General features: G+C 41.7%; 1 protein-coding gene across 1 annotated transcript in view; it reads right to left on the reverse strand.

The window, feature by feature from the left end:
• Positions 1–18,008, reverse strand: part of WASHC3 (WASH complex subunit 3) — a 30,830-nt gene extending 12,822 nt beyond the window's left edge. Inside the window, 5 exon segments of the mRNA XM_030544374.1 lie at positions 3,400–3,510; positions 9,306–9,437; positions 11,058–11,123; positions 15,251–15,349; positions 17,757–18,008. Coding sequence (XP_030400234.1) covers positions 3,400–3,510; positions 9,306–9,437; positions 11,058–11,123; positions 15,251–15,349; positions 17,757–17,807 — 459 coding nt within the window. The 5' untranslated portion in view covers positions 17,808–18,008.
• Between the last annotated feature and the right edge of the window lie 471 nt (positions 18,009–18,479).

Below are 18,479 nucleotides of genomic sequence, written 5' to 3' on the forward strand. Positions count from 1 at the left end.
CTAATTATTTTAACAACTAAATTAGAAAAACAGAACCATTTAATCTTTTGCACTTGTGTTGTATCAGTTTCAGAAAACATCAGACTTGTCAGCTTCTACATGAATTTGTTCTGTGACACCTGTGATGAAAATACATAAAAGGTGTAAGCAGGTGAAGTTCCTATCCAATTCTAAACAAAAGCTTTACACAAGTTAAAAACTGACTTATCCTCGGACTTCTTTTTATTAACAGGTAATTCTAAAATACTACAAATATCCCTAACCTAAATCTTGTGTGTAGTTCAGTTACTTCTAGGGTTCCTTTCCCCAGCCTAGCCAAGTGAAATAGGATCCATACTCACTTTCTGAATACTAAAATATTGGCTCAAACTGAGCAAAAATACCAGACTTACTGGTCTGATCAGATATGGCAAAACCTATATAGTATTTTATCTGTTTTGATATATCAACAAAGATTTTGTACATAAATCCAGTAAGGATGAGTTCTGATAAGTGCCCAAGGAATTTTTGTTTGCAATGTTGTTGCAGCTCTGCTGGTCCCAGGATATTAGAAAGACAAGGGGAGTAAGGTAATATCTTTTATCGGACCTCTGGATGACGCCACTTGTCGGCGGCATTTCGGTGGATGCTCGTCTGCCACCACAGTCCTCCGTGGCTCGTCGTCTGGTGCATGCCAGACGAAAAAGGTTGGGGACCACTGGAATAGGGTGACCAGACAGCAACTGTGAAAAATCGGGACAGAGGGTAGGGGGTAATAGGCACCTATGTAAGAAAAAGCCCCAAATATCTGGACTGTCCCTATAAAATCAGGACATCTGATCCCTAATACTACAACCACTGCTGGCAACAGCTACATGAACTGAGATAATTCATTAATCAGAAGAAAGTAACTTTAAAAATATTTGTTTGAACAGACTATCTTGGCAAATACAAAAAAAAAGCATGTTTACTTTTAGCATGGAAGTTTGACTTTCCTACCACACCATTTATTGCTGGCAATGGAGCCAACAGGACTGCCAGAACAAAGGATAAATGTGGAAAGTGAGATCTCACTCAGTTACTAAAATCAATGTAATTACATATAAAAGACTTGGGTACCCTACTGTCACTAAATCAATCATTAAAGCAACAAGTTAACGTAATGTTCTCCCAGAAGTACTACTAACCCCCAAGTGTTCCAAATAGCTTGTAATAAACTAGCCATAAACTGCCAACTTGTTACTCAAAAAAAAAAAAATCAACAGAAAATTTCTGGGACAGCACCGAGGTCTGGTGGTAGATCCCAAAAACTGCACCGAGTTTGAATCTTGAGTGCTTTGCTTGCAGTTAATTCAACTGCAAGGAAGAAGGGATGAACGGAGTGGTTGGTTCTGCAATTCACATCTCTAGGACCTCTAGCAAAACAGGAAAAACACAGATTTACATTAGATATTTCAAATGTAAATAAGTAGAGGGAAAAAAATCTAAAAGTTGTTCATGCCCTATTTATACATGAAGTGCCAACAAAAATAGGGCTTCTAATTAAAATATAAAATTGGGGGTGTTTATCTTCTACAGTTTTGCAATTTGATTGATTTTTTTAAAACTTGCCTCCCCATAAAATCTCTGGTGTAGTGGTACCTGTGTTGCGTCTGTGTGATGGGGTATAAAACATGTAAATAAATCAGTACTTATCCAATAAAACACAGAAAAAAACACAACAGAAATGGTTACTTGTATCTAAGGGCAATCATATGTCTGTGGAAATGTGATTTCTAAAGTGCACTAACTTATTACACATCAATTGGTGCATGCAGACCCTACTGGTACATACTAAAAGGTCACATTACAAAGAGATTACTCATTACTAGTGTACAAAGAGAAAGTTCCCCAAAAATCTCAATTTTGGACATCTACAGAGAACTCAAAATTGCTAACAACAAACCCTGAAAACTCCCCAAAACAGAAATCCTAAATAAAAAGGTATAAAGCCTAAATATAAGATGTCTAATTTGTAAAATTTATACTTTGTTCTTAAAGGAGATCAGTTTCTCAGGTGGTAACTCAACCAAAAGGGGTGAAATTTACCACATATGTTCACAATAGCATGTCAGCAACTACTATTTTGCAGAGGCACTGTAAGCACATCAGTGCTTGGTGTTGAACAACACCCACAAGATTCTTTTGTATCATTCCCTCATAAAAATAAAGCTCTATTAATGATACCACTGTAACACAAAATTAAGCAGAAATGTGCTCCAGTGCACATGGCTGATATCTGAATAGACAAGCAAATAGTCTAGCAGTTTTGGATCTATAACTAGATCTAGTGTTACACTTTACTTTGCCTGAGATCAAAAGATTTACTCTAGCTTTTATAAAGGTATAAATTGAGCTAAGAGGCTTATGTCACAGCAAATGCAATATATATGAATATTCAATTGATAACAGTTTTCTGCAAGTTAAAGTCATGGGGAACACTTGAGTTACAACTGTTAGAAAAATAATGGAGACCAACGAAGTGTTCCTTGGGAGCGAGGAACGCAAGAGCAGGAATATGCTATTCCTCTCACTAGAGCATTATTCTCTTAAATTTAAGAATAATTAGTCTATTACATATGTAATCTAAGATGGTGGTTTTCAAACGGGGCCACTGGTGCTCAGTGGAGCACTTACAGGTCAAATGGTGCTGGCTCCTCTGTTTCAAGTTGTTTCTAGCCTTTTCATTATGAAGAACAACCTGGACCACTTGATAGATGGGGCTGAAAACACGGAGCAACAGCCAGTCTATTTGCCTTCACATAGAATCAATGCTACTTAAGGGGAAGAGGAAACCAGAGCTATCACTGAGACAGGAGCTGCCAGACATCAAGAGAGAAATACCCCAGGATAAAGAGAAACCAGCTGCAAAGCAGTGTGTATGTCCACAGTAAAGGGAGAAACAAAAATAAACAAGAGAAGAGAGGAACAGAATGAATGAGGGACAGATGAAGAGCAAAAGTAGACTGATCCGCCCAACCCCCCAAAAAAGATATAATAAAGAGTTAAAATATATACATTTTCCTATTACCTTCACACTTAATGATATCGTAGCTGTCAGATCTTGCATGAATTGGAGAAGTGAACAACAGAGGTGATGATCTACAAGATACTCTATTCAGAAGCAGCCCACATTAAAACGATGTTTGGGACCCCTCAGTCTAAAGTGTGAAGGGCTGCATATTTTCCCAACTTAATTTGTGATATCCTATCTGCCCTTCAGATAGGTGCAACAGTCAGAAGTTACCATAATAAGAAGTTTGTGTAAATTAGGAAATCTCTGGAAACGAAGAAACTATCAGTTATATTCATATACAGTTTCATCATAAAAAATGTAAAAGGAATTTCAAATGAAACTAGAGAAAGAACAAACAGGCTTACCACTTGGACCATTTTGAGATATCTGGCATATCTTGGATCCTTGGCTACAGTCATGACATTTTCTGCTGCTGCTTCTGTTTTCTGTTGTCCTATCTCATGTATGCTATTCTGCTGTATACAGAGAACACTTTATGTAAATCTTGAGCAACAACACAGACCAGGAGTACATAAGAAGAGTTCAGCTAATAAGATTTGGGAGTAAGGTAAAATTATCTCCTCTTTGCCTCAATGGACAAACTATAGACTTCTACATGTACACACACTGCCCCTTGGGATTACTTTCATTGCAGTGTTTGTCACAATATATTTTTGAAAGAGAAATTGTTTTCAACAGCATAAATAATTTAATTATATTCAAAGTTTGTCTGTTAAAGAAGTCATGAAAAAGCTGTCAGGCTGATGATCAAAAGCAATTCTGCTTCACTCAAACAGCTTTATTACATATCATTCAGTCAATTCAAAGTACTATACCAAAAAAAAAAAAAAAGCAAGCTGAGATTTTTCAAGTGTTTCATTTGCCTATGTCAGAGTAATATTGACATCTAAAAAGAAAGTCTTAAAAAAGACTGATCTTGTTCCTCTAAATTATATACTTATCCCAAACAGGTCATTCATAAAGAATATTATCTACCACCTAAAAAGTAGTTATTTATGTTTATCTTCTACTGTTTTGCAATTTGATTGTATTTTTAAAAACTTGCCTGCCTATAAAGTATATCATGTAGTAGTACCTGTGTTGTGTCTGTGTGGTGCAGTTTACAAATTCTACACCAGGTAAGAAGGGGTTAAAGAGCAGTTTTGGGCTCAGGCAGCCACAGTATGCTGCATCAGTGAGGCATGCCAATTTTGGAGAAGCCTTAAAAGGCAGAAACTCAGTTCAGAAGGCCAAAACCTTGGGAGATGGACAGACCTCTTCCCACTAGCTCCCAGGAAGGAGAACTGCAGAGGACAAAGATGGCAGAGGGTTCCTGCAAACCCTGCAAGATAGCCCTAAGGACACTGGGCGATGCTACAGTTCATCAGGTATCTCCTGAAAGGAGGGAGGACTAGGGATGTATTTGGATTATTCTTGTGTAGTGCCTTTCGTTTGAGGTCTAGTGAAAGAAGGCTGCAATAGGAAGAAGCAGGAGGTCTGAAGAACCAGATCTTGACTGCCTGCAACAGGGGCCCTGGGCTGGAAATGAAGTTCCCTCTAAGCTGTGTAGCTGCTTATTAAGCACTGCACAGGCACTCAGGGCTGCGGTGCAGAGAGAGGCCTCTTCCCAAGCCCTGGACCTGCCCCAGCATCCCTCCCCAAGCTCAGCCAAGCCCTGGCCCTGCTGCAGCCAGGCAGGGCCGGTGCAACCAATAGGCAAACCAGGCGGCCGCCTAGGGTGCCAAGATTTGAGGGCGCCAAAAAGCAGTGCCAAAAGCATCTAGGATGCTCACCTGGCGCTGGCTAAACGTGTATCCCTTTTCCCGCCGCTGTGGCTTTGGTCAGCTCCAGCCGGCAGGCTGGGAAGTGATGTCATTCCTCCTCCGGCCGCTGGGGGCACTGCGCTGCTCCCTGCTGCTCTGGCTCTGCCCCAGGGCCCCCGCCCCCTCTCCCCTGAGCTCTGCAGCAGAGCCGGGCCTGCACTCACTGGCGGGGGGAAGTGCAGAGACGCAGCCCCAGCTGTGCCGCCGGGGAGTGCTGGGGGGTGGTTCCCCTCTGCACTCCAAGCCAGCACCCCCCCCGGAAGGCCTGGGCCCCCCTGCTCCCATACCCTGCCCTCACAGAGGCCTGGGGCACCACACACCCACCCCTGCACGGGGGCTGCGTAGGGCCCCAGAATATCTAGGGATGGCCCTGGTACCCACCAACCTGCCCACAGCCAGCCCCACACCCCCTGTCTCCAGCCAACCCTGCTTGAAGCCAGCCAGCCCCACACCCTGTCTCTAGCCAGCCCCTGCCGTATCCCCTGCCCTGCCCGAGTCCAGCCCCACCCCCCTGTCTCCAGCCAACCCCGCACCCCATCTCCAACCAGCTCCACATCCCCTGCCCTGCCCTAAGCCAGCTAGCCCCACACCCCCGGTCTCCATCCAACCCCTCACAAACCCCGTGCCCAAAGCCAGCCAGCCCCGCACTCCTGTTTCCAGCCAGCCCCTGCCGCACCCCCGTGCCTAAAGCCAGCTCCCACACCCTGTCAGGTTATTCATTTATTTTCATTAAATATGTAGACTAAATAATTAATAAATTTTCAAGACGAATCTCTATTAATTCTAATGAACAATACCACATTATGCAGTATTCATTTTTGAAAGTTTATAATAAGTGATGCTCCAGGGGGAGGGATGGGGGGTGCAAGGTGGAAGTTTCGCCTAGGGTGCAAAATATCCTTGCACCGGCTGTGCAGCCAGAGGACAGGCGCCCCTTCCCTGGCCAGCTCAGGCCTGAACCTGCCAGGCAGGGGACAGGAGCCCCTCCCCGTCCCAGCCCCAAACCTGCTGTGGGCAGGGGACAAGGGCCCCTCCCCTGGCCCTGACCTGCTGAGGCTAGGTGGGCAGCTGCTGCTGCAGGGAGAGAGAGCTGCCCACCGTAGAACCAAGGAGTCCCACTGCACCCCAAACCCCTCATCCCCAGCCCCACTCCAGAGCCTGCACCACCAGCTGGAGCCCTCATCCCCTGCACCCTAACCCTCTGCCCCAGCCCCTCATCCCCAGCCCAGAATTTGCACCCCCCAGCTGGAGCCCTCACCTCTCCCGCACTCCAACCCTCTGCCCTAGCCCTGAGCCCCTCATACCCGGCTCCACTCCAGAGCCTGCATTCCCAGCCAGAGCCCTCACCTCCCCACACACCCCAATCCTCTGCCCCAGCCCTGAGCCCCCTTCCACACGCCAAACCCCTTGGCCTCAGCCTGCCACATTAATTTTATTATGTGCAATAATATGGAGGTGATGTATCCTACATCACCTCCATATTGGTGCACATAACAAAATTCATTCCACACATGGGTGGGAAAAATTAGAGGGAACACTAGAGCCCAGGGCAGAGGGAGACTGGGTTCCCCTTCAGGCCATCAACAAAAGGTCCAGGGCCCTCACCAGGCAAGGTTCATGAGGTCCAGGGGGTCTAGAATCTCGCTTTAGTCCTACCTAGTACATGGCTGCTGGACTGTTACTAGACTGGACTCAATTTTACCTCAAAGGGGTGAGACTACAAAGTGACCTGGCTGGAGGGCAGAGTCACAAGACAAAGCAGGCTGACTGGGGGTATATCTACACAGGCATGAAAGATGCCTAGCACGCGAGCAACTGGCCCTGATCCACTGACTCTGAGTCGCAGGGCTAAAAATTGCTGTGTTCATATTCAGGCTTGAGCCTGAACTCTGGGACCCTCCACCTCTACATGGTCCCAGAGCTTGGGCTCTAGTCTGAGCCCGAAAGTCTATACCGCAGCTTCACAGCTCCAGAACCCGAGCCTTGTAACCTCAAGGCAGCTGACTCAGACCAGCCACAGGGTTTTTTTTAATCCCTGTGAAGACGTGGTGGGTCATCAAGGCTATGGAGAGGAAAACCTTGACACTGCCACATCCAGCCACAAGATGGGTGCACTGGCTAGCGAGTCACTTTGCCATAGTCTGAATCAAGGACAAAGCTACACAAGTTTCTGAGAAGCTTACATTATACGTAAGGCCCTATAAAGATCACAATTTTACAGGTGGCACAGAAATTGTGAAAATGCCCCCAAACTATAATCTTTAAAAAAAATTAAAAGCAAATGTCTACAAAAACTCTTTAATACAAAAAATTAACTTGGCTAGTCAATTTCAAGAACAGAACGAATTGTATAGGTAATGTCAGTCAATTTCGACTAAGGTTACTTGTAAAATTCATTCCATCTTTAGCCCTAATTACAGGACATTAAGACAACGTTTTCAGTTGCCAGATGCCTACTTGACGCTATCTCTTGGACTTTTATTTCTTGGCTCTGACACCACCACCAGGGTGGCAGTGGCTCATCATCAGAATCCCAAGATATCTATCTAGCTCATAATTTCCTCATGCTGTACTTTTTACCTTTAGGGGATAAGAGTAAAATGGTAATTTTTTACATTAGGTAAAGCATTTTAGTTGCTATTTAAGTAACCTGTGTAGCACCCTCTTGTGGTAAAAAGTATAAACTACCTTTTTTATTAAACCCCTCTGCTAAGTGATCAAACGCCATTTTATCAGTAAGAGACCATACATACTAGAGAATCAACAAAGATTCTCTTACGCTGTCAGTTATAGACACTGGACACAACTAGCTTTTAAAATAATAATTTGTCAGTTGTGTCAAATTTTAAAAGTTTGTAAAATTTCATTGATATATCTGTTTAATATTTAATATGTATTGTTCAGTTAAACATAAGGAATCTTAACAATAATATCCATTACAAACACTGAGAATACAAAACCTCCACAATACCAGATTAAAGAAAAATTTAAAATCTTAAAAAAAAAAACAACAAAACCACCCGAGTCAAGCATATTGTTTTGTTTGTAGGCAGAATACGTAGCGAGAACAAATTTCAATTGTATTTGACTAGATTTTAAAATCCTGATCATTGGCACAAATTAAACATACTCTTTTATACTAACATACCAATAACCCCCAAATGACTCTGATGTTGCTAACTTATTCCCCATATAAAATGAGTGTTCTCACTTAAAGGTAGGAAAAAAATCTAATTATATTAGCAAAAATACTTTCTTTAATCTTTAGGTTATCTTTTTGCACTAATGTTTCCCTCATCTATCATTTTGATCTCCAGTATTTGGACTTGGGAGGACAGAAAGAGATTAAACTATTAAACTCATTCTCCCAGACTATGCCAAACTTCACATTTGTTGACAACACTTAACTGTCCATCTGAAGCCCCCTTTCAGAAATATGCAGTATTGCTTTAAAATGCAGAGTCAGTGGAAGTTTTCAGAGAAAAGCTGAAAAGAACTGCTAATTATTGACTGATATGACTGACATTGTGCAATACTGCCTAAGAAACTGTCCATGTTTGCTTCTACTTTGCTATTTCCCTTTAGGGTCAGTGTAAATGAGCAGAATGTCTCTAAAAGTGAGAGATTATTTCATACCACAATTCTGCAGATGAATCTACCAGTTATTAAGTATTAATAAGCCAGGAAAAGCAACAATCTGTTGGATTTTCAATACTGCAGCCATCGTCACTTCACAGCAACTCCTGCCAAGTTTGAGACTTTATCTATGCTCTGGGCTGAGGCAAGCTATTACACTGCAATTGCTATAAAACAGAGAAGAGTGGGAGACTGAGGGTGAAATGATCAGGAAAATCCATCAGTTCTCTATCTCAAAAATAAGGCAAGAGAGTCTTGCTTTGTGAAATGGCCAACAGGAATGCTAATTCTTAATAAACCGAGAGCATGTGTAAAGCATATCTAGCCTCCTTTACGCTGATATCATTTATAGTAAAAGTGCTCCTCTAATAAACAGAGGATTTAATAGGGCAAGAATGCATTTGCAACAGAATGTGCTAGAAACTTGCTGGTTTCAGCTGAAAGCTCAGATTCTTAAAAAAAGAGGGTAAAACTGGAATGGTGGGATTTGAAATTTTAATCTCATGCATGATGTTCCATGACACTTCTTACCTACCTAGTTCAAGTTGACCTTTCAATGGGGTTTAAGAAAAATGCAGGAAATAATTTCTCAGTATAATATTTATTAAATGACTTCAAATATAATTTAACAAAAAAGTGTAAGAAGCTTTTTTAAAAAACAACAACACTTAAATAACATGAAATGGAAAACGTATTACAGAGTTAAAGTTTGGTCTGATTTTTTCCTTACACACACTTGTTCGCTCCATCTTGTTCAACCAAGAGGAAACACTTTCCAGGAAGAAGTATATTTTTTATACTTTGATACTTACTTCTGACTGAGGAGATACAGATACTGAGTGCTGATTTGTAGTGGCTTGTGGAATGGGACCATTTGTAACACTGTTCATATTTGCACTCGATACTTCAAATTTGACATCTTCTAAGCCGGGAATAGATGATAACTAAATGCAGAAGATAATTTTCAAATAAACTGGGAGCGTAACATCTTAAGTTTAGCCGATAACATGTATTCCCATCACCTAGAAGTCAGTACATACACCAGTCTAGCAAGGAATTCAATGGACAGTACCCATGTCAGCAAGATAATAATTTTGGGTTTCTTCATTCAGGCCTGGTCTACTAGAGTAGCATGAAATTTTTTAGACAGTTAATTCGCAAAAAGTGTGTTTTGTTTGATTCAAAATTATGGTAAATCCATGTCAAGTTAACAATTATTTTGGCCCCAAAAATATTTTTTCAGGACTTAGATACTGAGTGGTGGTGCCTCTCTTCTAACTTTTAGCCCAGTGGGTAAAGTAGTCACCTCAGATATGAGAGACTCAAGTTCAATTTGCCCCTCTGCTCGAGAAGGAGAAAGGATTTGAACCGGAGTCTCCCACATTACAGGAGAGTGCCCGAGCCACTAGGCTTCAAGATTTTCTGAGGCCAGTCTCAGGGTCTCCTACTGAAACTGTTCCACTATATATAAAACAATCAAACACTGGAGAAAGGACTTGAACATCCTAAGCGAGTACACTAATTGCCAGGCTAAAGAGTCATTCTGGTTCTCTTTCCTTGGACCAGTAACTACTCAATGTCATTTATAATGGCAATATATAGTCATTCATGATTGCTTAGATTCTGCAGATATTCATCCAGGACAACCCTCCTACTCAGCCTGTACAAGCAGGATTTTTCAATGCTTCTATTTCACAACCTCCAAGAAAGATAAATATATAGATGCATGGGAACCTTCTGCTTCCATTTAAACTTTCGCACTTTGAAGTTTGAGTTAATTCCAAACAGAGGGCCTCCTCCTAGTGAAATCAAGGGAAGTTCTATTACTAATGGCACCAGAAGCAGGATTGGGTCTAAGTTTTATATATTGAAATATATTTGTAAGTAGATGACTACAAAGCTGTATCTTTTGGTCATACAGGATATATGTTTTCATCCAAATTATATATCTGCCTTAAATTTGACATAGTTCAGGTCATACTTTTAATTAAAGCTTTATAAGCCATCTAGTTACTTAAAAATAACTATTTACTTTATGTGGAAGTTGGTGGAAACACATCCAACCATAAACAAACTAATCCACCAAGGTCTAGTGACATTAACTCCAAGACCTTTACTTTAAAGTAGATAAAACAGCTAACAGAGTTAGTGTGGTATGTGCAGTTAAGGAGCAAATTATTTATTGTAATAAGGATAAAATTATATTTAATCTTTCCCTCCTCCAAACAAAGAAAAACTTAACAAAAGAGAGTACTAAGTATAAAACCAACATCACTTTCTACTGCATGTTGCCTGCTCCTTTGTTCCGTGTTCCACGGCTGTTTAAACTATACAGTAAGTGGTAAAGCTTGAGAAAGTAAAGAGTTTGCAGTAAGTTTTGATTTAGCTTGAGCTGTAATTTAAAGTTGTCATTCTGACAATTTATTTTAATACATTAAATTCCATTACAGCACAGTTCTGACGACAATTGTACTTCAGTGCAAAAGTCTGCTAATTATAAGGAAGTTAGACTTTGAGCATCATAAACAAAACCCACCAAAACTTATCTATATATACATACACACCTTTGCATCCAAAATGTTAAGCGTTGTTTCAATTTGTTGGATACGGAGAGATAGAGCTGACAACTTCTAGGAGAGAAAAAGAATTAAGACATGACAGCACTGTTCAATGCCCTTTTAAAATCCAAAACTGGCGATGGTAAATCAAGGAACATGTAGACAAACAAGAAATATACTTCTGTCCTCAGCCTACTGAGGATGCAAAATAAGTGATATGGCAACCCTTGTTAGAACAAGAATGAAGTGTGCTAACTGTACTCCATTAGACACTGCTTCATGTTGATTCCTATACAGCATGTGTTGGCATTAAAGTAATTTCACTACCTACAGCTCTTCCCCCATTAATAGCAATGCTGCCAACAGGCAGTAATGGGTATATATAGAGAGAGTCCACATGCAAATGAGAACAATAGTTAATTGAATCTTACTCAGGGTATTGGGGTAATGAAGTAGGCACACTGTATCCTTGAAGTTGCTTGCTTCAAAGAACTTATATCAAAAATGTGAAAGATGAAAGGTGAGAAGCATATATAAGTAACTGACATACAAGGAGGGACTAGAGGAGAAAAGAGACAAATCAGAAAGAATACAGGGAAGTGAATGGGAGTCATTGACAGTCAAAACCGTTGGTAAGCCAGAACAAACTAAAACCTCACCATGCTCCAGTTCCATCTCACAAGCAATTTTTCTATAGAGTTCTTTTAAAATGTAACTTATATTTAAAAAAAATTAATCCACAAGAACTGTCACTTCTTTATCTAACCATTGCCATATCTAGCCAGACCATCATAAAGTCGGGCAGCAGGTATGTAGCATTTTGACTGCCTTCTGGCATGCTAGCAAGATTCTGCCCAGCTCATAAGCAGAACTTTAAAACCTCAGAAAATGGCAATCCATGCCAACACTTTAGAGAAATAAAGAGGGAAAGTGTGAGACAAAAATTACAGTATTTTGACTTGTTTACAGATGAGTCTTTGCTCTTTACAATAAGTCAATCTGCTATTTAGGGAAAAAACAAGCCACAATCACACATAATATTACACATCTTGTTTAATTTGACAAAAGCCAGGAAATTCAAATTAAAGACAGTGTCAGATTCAACTCTGAATTTCCTGGCTTTTGTCAATTTACGTCGGGGCCTTGACATTTAATATAGTTTTTGTACTTAATAAAAAAATGAATTTATATTTCAGAAAATACATATTTACCCACGGTTTAAAATATGCGGTTTGTGCACGAGACTTAACAGTTTTTGTGTGTGCTGATTAAATATATAGTTCTGTTTTGGAAACTGTGTATTTAATAGGCATCCTAAGGAGATACTGAGGTCCTATGGCTTCATGGAAATCTCCTAGATCTTGGAGTACTGACAAAAATTCTATTGAGGTAGTCAAGCTGCCACAAATACCAAGAGCTTCTTCTGCTAAAAATCCAGAATTATGTTTAGTTTCTCCTCCTCAACTCTTTATGCTGGCACAGTAGCCAAATATTACATTTAAAGAATGAGGTGGATGATTCAAGGCAGCATTGATAGATAACAGAATCTTTCATATCTGTATTAGTCAAACTGGATTTGACTAAATTGTTACCACTGATAAGACTGTTTGGTACTCTAAAGCAAGCTAAAGGACAATCACAAAAAAGTTACTACTGACACCCTCAGCAAAAATGATGAGGCAAGAAAGCACTTTGAGACTCAACTAACATCTCATCTTCAGAAGAAGCCCTTTCAGAAGGAAGACAGCTTGCACGGTGCTGCCTATGGCTAACCAGAAAACTTTCTTGTGCTGTCAATATGGAACATTTTCATAGGCACTAAATTCACCTTGAAAACCTGTCACTGTCCACTGGTTTTAGCGCTTTGAAATATAAGAAATTAAAAACTGGCCCACATTATGCACTAACTAGATGTCAATTTTTTTTTAAATCAAAGTAATTTTAAAGCTATAGGACAAAAAAGCATCTTAAATCATTACTTTCTTTAAAAAATGGAGTCAGAAGGAGCAAGAGAGAGAAGCAAGTCAAAAGTTGGATAGTTTGGTGATAGTGAATAGTTACATTATCCAGCCATGAAGGATCAGATTTATGAAATGGACCCAGTGCCCCTGCTTCAAATAAGCCCCTGCAAATTTTTAATGGCTGAGCCATGCTGAAGAAGGTAATGCTGAAAATCCATCATCTTCCTCCTTACTCCCAGTTTCTTGGTAATGTACTATGTGTATGTCTAATGTAGGAGCAGGATTTTATAATGTCCCATGAGAATTAATGTATGAGTTGATTTCATCCTGTCAGCCACCCTTTTTGAATAGCAGAAAGGAATGACAGACCAGAACAATCCTTATGACTGATTATGGTCACCCTTTTGTTTTAGGATAAGTTATAATGTCTACTATGGTTTCCTATATGTATTACAAATTAGGCACTCTAGTTAAATATACATTTCTTTGTTTTAAGGTTTTAGTAAGTAAGAGACAGGATCTTGTACTGTATCTACGTTAAGGAAATTAGAGGAATGTTGAGGGCCTGAAGACCCAATGTGAATGGTTTAAGATTTAGCAGGGTTTGATTTACAATGTATTCTGCTGAATATACAATACTGCTATCTGTATACCTTTGAAGGTTTCTGTAAGAGATTGTTTGTGTGAATGAGGAATATATACATTAGGAAAAGATAAGGTGTGAAAGCCATCACAAATATCCAGGTGGTCAAGAAAAAGTGAGAGAACTGGAAAGACCAGGAGTCGATCAGAAAACATCCATTGTATCCTATGCTAAACATGTTAGCAGCATTGACGACCTCAGAGGTGAGGCAGGCACTCCTGAAGGCGAGACAATAAATAGAAGATAACGATGGGAAGCCGGACAATAACCATCAAATGATAAAACCACTTAAGGACTAATGATTACAGGATGACATTGCAAAATGCATGGACTCAAATGGGAATTTACAACTATAAAGCTGGGGTGTTTTGCCATGGAACTCTGGGTTCAGTCCTCAAAGCCTCGGAGCATTGGATTGCGACCAACAAGAGCCCAGCTCCTCATTCGTGCTCAATCTAACTGGCCATTTGATTGACGCGGGCTACAACAGATTGGTAACTATAAACCTTAACTGGCAGGACTCTGTGTGTATATGTGACTGAAAAGCATATGTTAACGGTTGTATTTTCAATAAATGCAGTGTTTTTGCCTTCTCCTATAAAAGATCCCATGTGCTTTGTATAGCATAACACTAATCCTACACCAAGGGTCGGCAACCTTTCAGAAGCGGTGTGCTGAGTCTTCATTTATTCATTCTAATTTAAGGTTTCGTGTGCCAGTAATACATTTTAACATTTTCAGAAGATCTCTTTCTAGAAGTCTATAATATATAACTAAACTATTGTTGTATGTAAAGTAAATAAGGTTTTTAAAATGTTTAAGAAGCTTCATTTAAAATTAAATTAAAATGCAGAGCCCCCCAGACCGGTGGCCAGGACCCGGGCAGTGTGAGTGCCACTGAAAATCAGCTCACGTGCCACCTTCGGCATGCGTGCCATAGGTTGCCTATTCCTGTCCTACACTATCCTCAGGCTCCCAGACCAAAAAACACAAAACAAAAAACAAACCCCCAGTAAAGCATAGAATGACATCAAAAAACCTAATCTGACATTTTTATTAGACTTTTGATTGAGGTTAAATGGACTGAGATATTTATTTCACAACTTTCACAACTCCGCACGACCACCACCACTAATGTTTAACAGGTACTTCTGTTGGCAGTTTCTGCTAAAAGAAAAAGGAACTGAATGGGCATAGAGAATGAAGTACCCTCTCAACCTGTGCTGGTCTCTCTATTTTATGGCTGAAACACATTGATAAGGTAGGAGATTTTGCATGCATTTGTATCATATCTGCTTTGTGGAAGACAACAGTCTCCAAGACTATCAAATCATGTAAAATGTCCAAACTTCAAGACTTAATAAAATGGGCTATTGGCTTAGTAAAATTAGAGGTTTCTCTTACATAGATGAAGAAATCTGCATTAGTCCACTTATTCAGCTTAAACCTTAAGTGAGCAGTGGACTAATCCTTTCAACTCCAACTAATATGCATGGTCAACTAGTACTGAAAGATGCAAAAAACCCAAGCAATATTATACTAGTATATGTTTATTCATGTGAAGACTGATGCAAAGTGATGCAATATGAACATACCTCTTCACAGACAGTAGAAAAGCGGTTAAGGAATTGCACCGTGTGAACCACAAACTGGTTTAGAAATGCCACAGTTCTTTTCTGCTGAATAGCTGGAACCTGTAATAAGATTAAATTAAATGAAGACAAGTGCAAAGTACTTCACTTTGTAAACAAAAATTAAATGCAAAACTACAAAGTGGGAAATAACTGGGTAGGTGGTAGTACTGCTGAAAGATCGGCAGGTTATAGTGGATCGCAAACTGAATAAGTCAACAAGCTGATGCAGCCATGAAAAAGCTAACAACATTAACAGGAGTGTTGTATGGAAGACACAGGAGGTATGTGACCCACTCTACTTGGCACTGGGAACATACACTCCACTTGAGATCTGTGTCCAATTTTGGGCATCATGCTTTAGGGGATGTGGACAAATTGGAGAGAGTCCAGAGGAGACCACCAAATGTGATAAAAGGTTTAGAAAACCTGACCTATAAGGAAAGATTAAAAAAATAGGACATGTTGAGTCTTGAGAAAAGAACGAGGGGGGACGTGATAACATATCTGAAGACAGTTAAGGGCTGTTATAAACAGAACTGATCAGTTGCTAGCTGTGTACACTGAAGATAGGACAAAAAGTCATGGGCTTAATCTGCAGCAAGGGAGATTTAGATTGGGGTTCTCAAACTGTGGGTTAGGACCCCAAAGAAGGCCAAGGCTGGTGTTAGACTTGCGGAGGCCTAGAGACGAGGCTGAATCCGAAACCCCCCGCACCCGAGACTTCAGCCGAAGCCTGAGCCCCACCATCTGGGGCTGAAGCCCAACGGCTTCAGCTCTGGGAAGGGGGCTAAGGTTATATGTCCCCTGCCCAGGGCAGAAGCCCTTAGGTTTCAGCTTTGCCCACCCCTCTACCCCCACCAGGACTCAGGCTTCAATCTCACCCCCCGGGATCATGTAGTAATTTTTGTTGCCAGAAGGGAGTCATGATGAAATGAAGTTTGAGAACCACTGGATTAGACATTAGAAAAAACTTTCTAACTATATGGGTAGTTAAGCTAAGAAATAGGCTTCCAAGGGAGGTTGTGGAATCCCCATCGTAAGAGGTTTTAAAGAACAGGTTAGACAAACACCTGTCAGGGATGGTTTAGGTTTACTTGATCCTGTTTCAGTGCAAGGCACTAGACTTGAGGACTTTGAGGTCCCTTCCAGCCCTACATTTCTATGATTCCATACTCAACAGATCAGCCAATATTCTCATAACTCCTAGCATTAGAGAAAGCAAAGTGTTTAGATTTGAGATGGTATCCAGTATTACGTTTAGCTCCAATAGCATGACATGGCAACCATTAAGGTCTTGTTATACACTAACTAGAAGCGGGAAAGAGGCATGAAGATAATTGGAATGGTGTGATTTTAATATCCTGTATTTCACAAACAGAGCAAGAAATGAATGCTATGGAAATCATTAGAAACACATTCCCAACTTCTGAATGGGGTTGTATAGAATCTATATAGCCCTGATGACTCAACACATAACATTTTTTGAATGGCCACTGATTTCTCATCCATGTGTTCTCTTGGGTCCAGGACCTAAAATAGCAAGCCTTAAGACATTGCAATATTGTAACCCTGTGGATAGTATTTCTATAGTGAGACAAGCTGCCTCACCTGTATGTGACTCAGCAGCTGGGCTTAAATTGCCCTTAAAAAGACACTGAGTATTTGTAATAGAATAGTTTTCTTATAAACAAATGAAAAGGTTTACAAAGTTTGTTTAGCCACATTATTAATGGTCATTATCTTTCACAAGAACAGGAATCTTTTTCTTTTTAGATACCACACAGAAATACATTGGATACCAACGTGAAGGAGCAAGGAGAACAGAAACAGCCTGATACTGCTAGTTGGGGATGAACTGCTTCAACTCACAGATTTTAGCTGGGAATGAGCACAGAGGAATGACACAGGACATTGTGCAGCTGTGCTTCCCAAATAGTTTGCTACTATAGTTATTTGCCACGGAGTTTAATGACCAAAATGCAAACCAGTACAGGAGATTTCCATCAGGAAATACATAGTTTGAGGTCAATATTACTTCACTGGCTTGGCACACTACATACCTGCTGAAGTAGAATATGCAAAAGGGTCATGTCTGCATCCTGCACAGAAGTGCAACCACAATTCTCTAACGCTTCCCTCGTGCAAGGATTTAAAAGACTTTCACCTCATACACATCTGGGGGGGGGGAGGGGAAGGAGTCACAGAGAAAACACCAGCGACTCGCTCGAGGTGACTCTCAGGCTCCCGCTTTACAACTGAGACTCAACACCCCCCTCCCGTCCCGCAAGGGAAACGGCCCCCGGTGCGAGGAGTGCGAGACGAGAACCACCATCGATCCGTCAAACCGAGCCCCTCCCCCGGAGCGCTCTGCTGGTGGGGCTGGGTAGGGGGCTCCCCAGCGAGGCTCACACGCGAGGCAGAGGGGAGCAGGCCTCAGGGGAAGGGCCCCCTCAACTCCCGGCCATACCTTGGTCAAGTCGATGCCAGAGCCCACGAGGGGCAGCCCATCCTCATCCATCCCTTGCGGCCAGAGCAAGCGGTGCGGGGGGGAGAGGGGGGCTACGGCTGAACGAAACCACCACTTCCTCCCACCAGACCCCAGCCCGGAAGTCTCCGGGACTCTGTACTGAGGTTGACCTCTACCCCCGGACACAAAACTTGCTCTACAGGGCACGGCCGGACGCCCCTAGAGAGGGGACCGGTGTTCCGGCGCATGCTCTTAGGCTAGCGGAGAACGGGGAAGAACCTCAGTCGCCCCACTGCATCATGGGAGTTGTAGTTCGACGGGGCCTGAGGGGGTGGGTGTTCTAAGACAGCGCCCTGCGGGGCGGCTCTGGCTCTAGTGCGGGCTTCTCTCCCCCTGCTTGGCCACTGCGTGTCTAGAGGCGACTGGCTCGCCCGCCTGCGGGTGCATGTCCCGCCCCTCCCCACCCTCTCTGGCCTTCGCCTGGGCGCTCCCACTCCCTCGTGTGCCTGCATATGTTGTGGGTAGCGAAGCTGTGTGAGCCCAGGGGACCCACCCCCACCACTCCGAATTTTATTCCAATTCCGTTTTGTAGCAAAGCCAGCCTTCTCCAGCACCACTATAGTAGTTGTCATGGGGTGAGAACCAAGGGTGACCAAGTGTCTGATTTTTTGACCAGAACACCCAGTTGAAAAGGGATCCTGGTGTTTCCGTCAGCACCACTGA

The sequence above is a fragment of the Gopherus evgoodei genome, chromosome 1, assembly GCF_007399415.2.
Source record: "Gopherus evgoodei ecotype Sinaloan lineage chromosome 1, rGopEvg1_v1.p, whole genome shotgun sequence".
Taxonomy (NCBI): domain Eukaryota; kingdom Metazoa; phylum Chordata; order Testudines; family Testudinidae; genus Gopherus; species Gopherus evgoodei.